The sequence below is a fragment of the Cyprinus carpio genome, chromosome B20 (assembly GCF_018340385.1).
Source record: "Cyprinus carpio isolate SPL01 chromosome B20, ASM1834038v1, whole genome shotgun sequence".
NCBI lineage: Eukaryota > Metazoa > Chordata > Actinopteri > Cypriniformes > Cyprinidae > Cyprinus > Cyprinus carpio.
Window position 1 is genome coordinate 21680034 of NC_056616.1, and position 8761 is coordinate 21688794.

General features: G+C 35.9%; 2 protein-coding genes across 5 annotated transcripts; one reads left to right on the forward strand and one right to left on the reverse strand.

Moving 5' to 3' along the window:
- Position 1: 1 nt before the first annotated feature.
- Positions 2 to 2383, reverse strand: LOC109069034. Of its 2 annotated transcripts, none has more exons than XM_019085735.2 (7): positions 2229 to 2383; positions 2015 to 2069; positions 1761 to 1885; positions 1231 to 1300; positions 885 to 1121; positions 529 to 711; positions 2 to 306 (listed from the first exon to the last, which is right to left on the reverse strand). In XM_019085735.2, the coding sequence occupies exons 1-7, from the start codon at positions 2307 to 2309 to the stop codon at positions 101 to 103; spliced, it is 957 nt and encodes a 318-aa protein (XP_018941280.1). In that variant the 5' UTR covers positions 2310 to 2383; the 3' UTR covers positions 2 to 100. The 2 variants fall into 2 exon arrangements, with proteins under 2 accessions (XP_018941280.1, XP_018941279.1); XM_019085734.2 differs by having other exon boundaries at positions 2015 to 2072; positions 2229 to 2378.
- A 153-nt stretch (positions 2384 to 2536) lies between these two features.
- On the forward strand, positions 2537 to 7705 carry LOC109069033 (zinc finger protein 512-like). Of its 3 annotated transcripts, none has more exons than XM_042746917.1 (16): positions 2537 to 2583; positions 3050 to 3161; positions 3354 to 3433; positions 3572 to 3622; positions 3812 to 3989; positions 4078 to 4161; positions 4244 to 4357; positions 4445 to 4569; positions 4662 to 4748; positions 4839 to 4937; positions 5491 to 5658; positions 5746 to 5940; positions 6142 to 6243; positions 6421 to 6483; positions 7030 to 7128; positions 7228 to 7705. In XM_042746917.1, the coding sequence occupies exons 2-16, from the start codon at positions 3074 to 3076 to the stop codon at positions 7618 to 7620; spliced, it is 1926 nt and encodes a 641-aa protein (XP_042602851.1). In that variant the 5' UTR covers positions 2537 to 2583; positions 3050 to 3073; the 3' UTR covers positions 7621 to 7705. The 3 variants fall into 3 exon arrangements, with proteins under 3 accessions (XP_042602851.1, XP_042602852.1, XP_042602853.1); XM_042746918.1 differs by having other exon boundaries at positions 4256 to 4357; XM_042746919.1 differs by having other exon boundaries at positions 3375 to 3433.
- The last annotated feature ends 1056 nt before the right edge of the window (positions 7706 to 8761 follow it).

Here is an 8761-nt window from a genome sequence, read left to right on the forward strand (position 1 = left end):
ACCAGTCTTAAATGTTTATTAGCAGGCTTGTTGTTTTTGTCTACTCATATGATCAAACATTTTCAATGATTAACAGTTAAAGCATTTGAAGCAAGAGCATTTACATATACCGGTTTAAGACAGATTGAAGTTTGGTAATTGCAGTTTCATTTACTGAACACTTAAGAAGACCACGATGTGAGTCATGAAAGAGCACATTAACATGTTCCACGATATTCACTTGAGAAGATGCTATGTTTAAGCTGGGACACACGTACGTAGGGTTGAAGGTATGGTGCAATATCACCAGTACTGCTGGTTTATCAGCTGAAAAGACATGAAAAATTAAGAATAATTTAACATTAGAATTATAATTTGAATTGACATAGATGCAAGTGCAAGAAGGACTGACCCTATTAAATTACCATTTGCAGACTAGTCCTATAACCATTATAGGAAACCTGTATTAAACTGGCTACATTTCTCTCAAATACAATATATTTAGATATAATATGGAAACTAGTTAAGCATTGTTCTTATAATAATTACCTGGAATTTTCTTCAGTGCTTCTTCAGCGTCAGTTCCTGCTCGTGATGTCACAGGACTGAAGGCCAGTATCAGCTGACAATCCCATAAATCACTCTCTTTAACTCCCTTGAGCTGGGCGAGAATTTGCTTGTCCGTTCCCAAGGTTCGACCACAAACAAATGGATGCACTCTGACTGAAGGCTCTACAAAAGAGAAATATATATTTAAAAAATGCAAAATAGAAGCATTTGCACTAATACTCTCAGACTTCAGAAACCCACTGTATATTTTAATAATGCAAAGTAAATATTTATAATCTCTCAAAGCTAAGTTTGCAAAAATGTGGTTTTGAGCACTTGGATGAAAGGTAGTGTACCAAAAGAGTGAGTCTGCATGGTTGGAGAGTTCATATCTGTTGGGAATGTGCTTGAAATTGTTCTCCTGCTTGATGTTCCCTCTATACCCCAGTCCTCTTTTCTAGCAGATGCCTCAGTGAGACCGTTCAAGACCTCAATGTATGGTTTCAGTGATGCCTGTGCTGCTTTGAGCTGATCCTCCAGTTGTCTAAACGCTCGAAGGGACTCCTTCAAAATATCCTGTACAGCAGCATCATCTAGGAAAATGTCATAAGGCTGCTATAAAACATCTCTTTAACAAAGACAACACCACTGGTTCTCTGCTACAACTGAAAATGGTATATCTGTAGGTCATAAGTAACTCACTGTTTTTGCTTTTGTGCTTTAAATGCATCAGTGCACTGGCCAATGTTTCTGGGCCATGTTGAAGTGAATCCTGTCAGGAATCAAATAATAAATAATTACTCACTTATCTGTAAACAAAAAAATATATGGAGCATGTACATATGCACACAGTTTACTCCATTTACATTGTATTTGGTTTCTGTAACATGACATTTTAGTATTAAATATATAAAATGACCCCAAAAATCCACAATATATTAAAGAAAATTATTTTAATATTAAATATTTGCACACCCGCTGGTTGTCAAATGTTAGTGGAACCCGTTCATCGTTAAAGTGATGAACTACACCTGTGTGAACTTCAGTTTGGAGCAAATGGCCTCAAATGTGCATGCAAAATAGTGTTTGGTACTTAGTGGTTGTTAAAAAAAATGCCACTAAGTTTGATATTTTGTTGTCTAATACCATGAAACTCTGACTTGGGAGTGTGAAATTTTTTTTGGAGGGCCATTTAAGTTGAATTCCACCAGCATATTGACCAAAGACCTTACCTTCACTGTGTCTGTGATGAGTGTCATAATTGTCCTTCTGAGCTGAAAGTTCCTAATACCAGGAAAAAGCTCATTCAGATCCTCTCTTGTCAAAGTAAGGATTTGAGAATCCTCAATGCCTGCCTCTAGAAACAGGTGGACATAATAGAGCATGTCAGATTGCAAGAGCTTAGTTTTATAAATGTATTTTTTACATTTGTCTTGGGGTGTATTAAATAAATGGCATTAGAAACATTATCAGGTGACGTTCATACCATCTAGGACAGAAGACTGAGAGATTGCATGGATTTGTTGTCGAAGAGCTCTACCCTGCTTGAAAATATTGACATATTTAAAAACATTTAAAAGCACCCTTTTATATAGACTTCCTTGCCAGCACATACCATAACATCTAAAGCAACAATAGTGTATTTTGTTATATTAATATTAGTTTGTAAATAAAAGATGTTACATGTTTGCTAATTGTACCTTTTCCTTGGTGAGCCTCCATGTGTTTGGTTTCATCAACGCTAATCCACTGGAAGACCAAGAAGACCCTGCGCCGCTCATTTCTGGTGTATTGAAACCGAAAGCTGATTTTGCTAAAACTAAATTGGTTCGATTCTGTATACACACTGATTCCGGTTCAGTCACGTCGTCTCAACCGCAGCAAGGAGTAAAAAGAGGCGTGTCAAAATCTGATCTAGGACCTGCAGTCTCCAGCGATAGGTTGTTTTAGCGTGAAGGCCCGCCCCTTTTTGGTGTGTTGTCGGAAGAGCGTTTTCTCATTGGCTGGTGGAGAGAAGGGGCGTATTATGTATGAAAGGATCTCGCCGAGACGACGGTAATGTTATAGCTACTCTTGACTGTTTTGTGGACATTGAGTGTTGAATATGGCTTTCTAAATTTAAAGTTTAGGGTATATCGATGAAATACGGATTGGGGTTTATGTGACGTAGTGCCGTCATGCCTTATATTTTGGCTGGGAATATTAGTGGGCAGTGATGGTGGCAGTGGTCTTGAAGACTACACTTAAGCACTGCAATAAAGGAGCATGTAACGTTAGGGCTGCATGCAGCTTCTGTGTGTAAATACAGGCTTAGTCCATGCATTCAGATGGGTTTTATTTTTCAAATTTTTAGCCGTAGTGCAACCAGTATCTGCTTGAGGGACACTGAATTAATGAAATAACGAAATTCCACAAAGCAGCTTATCTATATGTGACTCTTATTTATTTGTTTTTGATTATGCTAAAATAATGATCTAATATAGATAACAGTGTATCCCTATCCATGCTTTTCTGTATCTAGCACTGATTTGTGTGGAATAGGATCATGGATCAGACCCAGGATTACATGTCTGCCACATGTGCACCCAGCAAGAGGAAAATGTCAAAACCAAAACTAAACCCCCAAACACCAGGTAATTCTGTATTAATGTAAGATTTATTAAATTCTAGACTTTGTAAACCCTATATGGCTTATTGTGATGTGGTTGCACTCCCAGAACATGATCACATGTAGTCTGAAATGAATTACATTTACATTATGATCTATTAAATATGTCATTTTTGAGTGGTTACATTTATTAAATCTATTTTATATTATTCTAAAGAGTTGATTGCATCCTCAACAGTAGATGTCATGAAAGATTTGGGAAGAGAGGTTGAAAATAGTGGAATGAAACCATCCAAAGTAAGTCCAAGCATCCTTACCATAAGTTATGCATCAATATGCCGGTGTATATATAGAATATATTTAGGTAATCAATAAAATTAAACATGAGACCGTCAAAACTAATATTGTTACTGCATTTCTGTTACTGAATTTTAGAATGAGAGGACAAGCTCTCAGAAAATAAAGAGAACTTACACCAGAAAAAAGTGAGTTTTGCCAAACAAAAAAAATGTGTGCCAACCTTTTTCGGTTGCCAAATGTTAACTGCATTTAACAAATTTGAATCATTTAGTTTGATCTCAGATTCAGAATCATTTAAAAAATGTTTGACCCTTCAGTAGTAATGTATTGCACCATATACTGAATCAATTGAGGTGTTGAAACGTCATGTCTTAATACCATGATCTCCAGCCTGTGGTTATGAGACCTACAGAAGATTCAGACCATGGGTCTTCTTGCAGTTCAGTTATTACATCCGGTCTGGTCAATGGTTCGGAAAGCCAATATATGAACCACACCAGTGGAATGATGGGAAAAACTGATGGATCCATTTCAAACACATTAAGAGAGACAAGTAAGTACAGACTTAAATATAAAAAGGATAAACTTATATATGACATTTTAAATAATGTCCTAAAGTTGCACAAGTTTTTATGCTACAGATTTTAAGCTAAAGAAGAAGCACAAGACTGAGGAAACTGACCAGCCCACCTTAAAAAAGTACATAGAGGAAGTAAAGCAATCCGGTATGCAGTTCTTGTTTTTCTTCTATAATTCATGATGCAACATGAAAAGTGCAGACTACAGTACATCTTTTTTGTTTAACAGTACCTGTTATAGTTCCCATTGCTCAGTTCACTCAGAAGAATCAGAAAACTGACAGCACACAGGAGCAGAAATCATCTCCGCAATCCAAGAAGGAGTCACCTGTTTATCCGCCAGGTAAATGAGACAGCGACTAAATGAAAACAGCATAGACATATTTTTGAAGTATTCATAATATACTGTATATTTTGTGGTTCTTTACAGGAAGTCAGGAGGAAAAATGGCAGCTTCAGATTTTGGCAAAGGGTAGAGTAAGCTGCCCAAAATGCAAAAGTGTTGGAAGAAAGACAGTGGATGGGTTAAAGAAGCACCTGGAAACCTGCAAGCTGGTACATCCATATAGCAAAGTTTGTGAAAATATCATATAGCTATAGCAGATTTTTTTTTTCTGTAACTGATTTTGTTTTTGTTCTTTGTCTAGGATCCTTTTACGTGTCCACACTGTGGAAAACAACTGAAAACTTCAACAGGAATGAAGTACCACCTCATGGCTGACCATAACAACTTGGTTAGTTTTTTTTTTTCCAAACTGGTAGTGACATTGACAGTGAAAATGATGGTACTGACACAAAAATTATTTTCTTTTTTTGTTTTTCAGCCCATTCCAGATACAGGGAATGACCTAGTTGACCAAGCCGTAAAGGAGAAATTACGGAAAGTATTAAAAAGGATGGGCAAATTAAAATGTTCAAAAGAGGTGTGGTCATTTATCTGTATTGCATTAAACGCAGCTTAAAAGGCTTTGGAGGTCAGCACATAAAAACTGGAAAAATATTAGTACTAAACAAGAACATTTTAATAAAAACACTACCATTCGAACGTTTGGGGTCAGTTAGATTTTCGAAAAAGCAATGAATACTTTTATTCAGCAAAGATGCATTAAATAATCCACAAAAATATTAAGCAGAACTCTTTTCAACATTTATAACAATAAGAATTGTTTCTTGAGCACCAAGTCAGCATATTTAAAATTAATTCTTGAAAGATCATGTGAGTTATTTTAAACTGTAATAATATCTCACAATATGACTGTTTTTACTGTATTTTGGTCAAATAAAAGCAGACCTGGTAAGCATTAGAGACTTCTTACAAAAATATATAAAAAAAATCTTATAGACCCCAAACTTTTGAACAGTAGTGTAAAAGTGAAAAATATTAAAAGGTAGATAAAAACAAATAATTTTAAACAGTGACTATAGCATTGTGGATGTTTACAATTATCTTAAAAGCTGATGAATATTTTGTTTTAGGGTTGCACTGGAAGTTTCACTAGTATAATGGGTTATGTGTACCACATGAAGAAATGCGGCAAAGAGGCATCAGAGCTGGAGAAGCTCTTATTGAACTGCAAACATTGCGGAAAAGCGTATCGTTCCAGAGCGGGTCTGGAGTACCATGTCAAGAACGAACACTGTCCGGTGAGTCCTCCTCTCCATTATTCAATAAGCATTTACCTAAATTCTCATTCAGGCTGTTGATGTTTTCATGCTTTTTCGTTGTTGCAGATGACCCAAGAAAGTGAGGTGGAGGAGCTGAAGACACAGAAAGAGCCCGTCCCAGAGCGGACACAGAGCGGTCGGACCAAGCGCTTGTCGGCGCAGGTGGCCGTGTTCCACCTGAGGGAGATCGCTAGTGAGGAGCTGCTGAAGGAATGGCCCAAAAGGAAAGTGCAGCGTGATCTGGTACCAGATGACAGGAAGGTGTATATGTCAAACTATGCCAACATGTTGTAACTGAATCAGTGTGAAGCTCTTTTTGGTAATGCAGCATCAGCTTTGTTTGTTTTGCACACTTTCATGGATTCACTAAAAGGTTTTAGTTTCAATTTTGAGAACTGTGAATGAAGAATCAATCTTGTATTCATTTGTATAAGCATCGATGGTATTTTTGTGTCTATGCAGCTGAAGTATTCTCGTCCAGGTTTGCCGGCCTTCAGTCAGGAGACTCTACGGAAGTGGAAGAATGAAGTCAAACTGCATAAAAAAGTGCAGTGTCCAAACAAGGTGTGAATATCATGCATAAACAGATATTATTCCAGGTGTTTTTACCATTGTGTTTGAATTTAAAGGGCCATTCATTAGTGTTTTGTGCATGTTTTGCACTGATTGTTGCATTATGTGAATGTGAATGAACGGTTTGCCGAACTAAATGTGTAATGATCATCTTTGTTGTCAAATTAGGGATGTAACTGCTTCTATACCAGCGTATCTGGCCTAAAGGCTCATCTTGGACTATGTACCTTGGTAAGGAATACATTTCCTTTCAGACATGTTACAAAACAGTAATATTGTGAAATATTACTACAATTTAAAATAACTTTTCTTTTTAAATACATTTTAAATAGTAATTTATTCCAGTCATGGTAAAGCTGAATTTTTAGCAACTATTACTCCAGTCTTCAGTGTCACACGATCCTTTGGAAATCATTAATATGCTGATTTGGTGCTTTGAAAGTTGGCTGCTTAATATGAAAACTATTTTTTTAGAGTTCCTTAATAAATATAAATGTCAAAAGAGTACTATTTATTTGAAATGGAAATTTTTTTGTAAGGTTACGAATGTCTTAACTGTCACTTTTGATCAGTTTAATGCATCCTTGCAGACTATAGAAAATTATACTGACCCCAGACTTCTGAATGGTGTAGTGTAGTTTGACCAGAAAAGACATTCATCTGTACAGTATAACTAATGCTTTGTTATTGGTACCTAAATCAGTAAGTTTTTACTGATTTTTCTCGTTTAATGAAAAGTTATGAAAAGATAATGAACTTTCTTTTTTTCCTCTGCAGGGTGAATTTGAGACTGGGAAATATAAATGCTTGATATGTAAGAAAGAATTCAACTCCGAAAGTGGAGTCAAGTATCACATTAATTCCATTCATTCTCAGGTAACACAATAAACCTGTATTTTATTTCATTTTCTGCTCTTTATATATCATACAAATGTATCTTTTTATAATAAGTATACTTGTTGTTATTTTTCATAGGATTGGTTTGTTATTCGGTCCAAATCTAAGAGTTCAAAGTTAGATAAACTGCACAAGACTGAGCCAAAGGAAGAATCCGTGAAGAGTCCAGACCTTCCCTTACCAAACCCAAACTGGCAGGATAGACAGATGTCAGAGGCGCCCATGTCAAGTGGATTGGAAAGCCCTGGAAGAGTGAAAATAAAGAGGAAGGCGGGGCAAAACAAACAGAAAGAGAAGGAAAGCAGGCAGAAGAAAGACTGCTATGAGTTCAGCGGCAGTGACAGTCCCAGCAGCAGCAGCAGTAGTGAGAGCTCCAGCAGCGAGTCAGAGACCGAGGACCCAGCGGCACACAGACATGACAAATGGGCCCTCAGCAGGCCCCTCACGAAGCAACCTGAATGTGATGCATAAACAATTCCTTTTCCAAATATGAAGTTCTTCCAGTGTTCATCTCCAAAGATTAAAGAGATTCACATCCATTCAAAGGTTTAGGGTCCGTAAGATTTGAAAAACGTCTCTAATGTGCTCACCAAGGCTGCATTTATTGGATCAAAAATACAGTCAAAAAAAGACTATTAGAATTTAAAAGAACTAATTTCTATTTTGATATATTTTAAAATGTCATTTATTCCTGTGATGGCAAAGCAAATTTTTAGTAGCCATTACTCCAGTTTTTAGTGTCACACGATCCTTCAGAAATCATTCTAATATGCTCATTTGGTGCTCAAGAAATCAACATTAAACACAATATTTTATTATATATATTATATGTCTTTAATTTTGAGAAATTTAATGCATCCTTGTTGAATAATATTTGTATTTGTAGCATTTGCTTCCCTTTTACTGACAAGAGGAACTGACTATATTGAAAGGCCACATGCAATTATTTTAAAATGTATTTGAAAGTAATATGACAATTTGACTTTATTATTTATTTCATTTTAGGAATAAAGTATAAGCCATATGTATTGAATGTAGTAGAGCATTATTTTTAATTTTCTGTATGCTTTGTCTCATGCTCTGTCTCTCTAAGTTTCACAGTGGACCAGTGACCGACTTTATTAAAGCAGTTGCATGCAACAATGTTCAATGTTCATGAACGCTGCTGTTTTTTCTTGGGGGGGGGGGGGGGGGGCAGAAATGATGATGCTCTGTAACAGCTAAATTGGCCTTTAGTATGAAGGTACATAGTGCTTTAGAATAATTCTTCCTGGATGTCAGGGAGAGAAATTGTGTTTGTTGAAATGCATTTAGAAGCTGTTGTCTTGATTTGAATTAAAATTAATGAAATGGATTCGTCTGTTGATGTCCTTTTTTTGACACAAATTCACATATTTCTTTCTGCCAACAATACATGAAATTACATGTAAATATACATGCACACGAATGCACAAAGTAAAATAGCCTACATATGTTAAGTATCTACAATTTGTTTGTTGAAACAAAAAAATAATAATTCAAAAAATAAATGTTTATATGTGCGCTTGTTTTGTTAAATTTTTTTTTAATTATTATTATATTTGTTTTTATGTGTGTTCAGCAATGTCAGTTC

Bases quoted from the DNA above. Each gene is read 5' to 3' on its own strand.
- LOC109069034 (XM_019085734.2), bottom strand. From the start codon at position 2,309: ATGAGCGGCGCAGGGTCTTCTTGGTCTTCCAGTGGATTAGCGTTGATG. The intron at 1,301-1,760 runs GTAAGGTCTTTG...GATTCCTGACAG, and splicing joins TCATCACAGACACAGTGAAG to GATTCACTTCAACATGGCCC. The intron at 1,122-1,230 runs GTGAGTTACTTA...ACATTTTCCTAG, and splicing joins AAAGCACAAAAGCAAAAACA to ATGATGCTGCTGTACAGGAT.
- LOC109069033 (XM_042746917.1), top strand. From the start codon at position 3,074: ATGGATCAGACCCAGGATTACATGTCTGCCACATGTGCACCCAGCAAG. The intron at 4,162-4,243 runs GTATGCAGTTCT...TTTGTTTAACAG, and splicing joins AGAGGAAGTAAAGCAATCCG to TACCTGTTATAGTTCCCATT. The intron at 4,749-4,838 runs GTTAGTTTTTTT...TTTGTTTTTCAG, and splicing joins TGGCTGACCATAACAACTTG to CCCATTCCAGATACAGGGAA.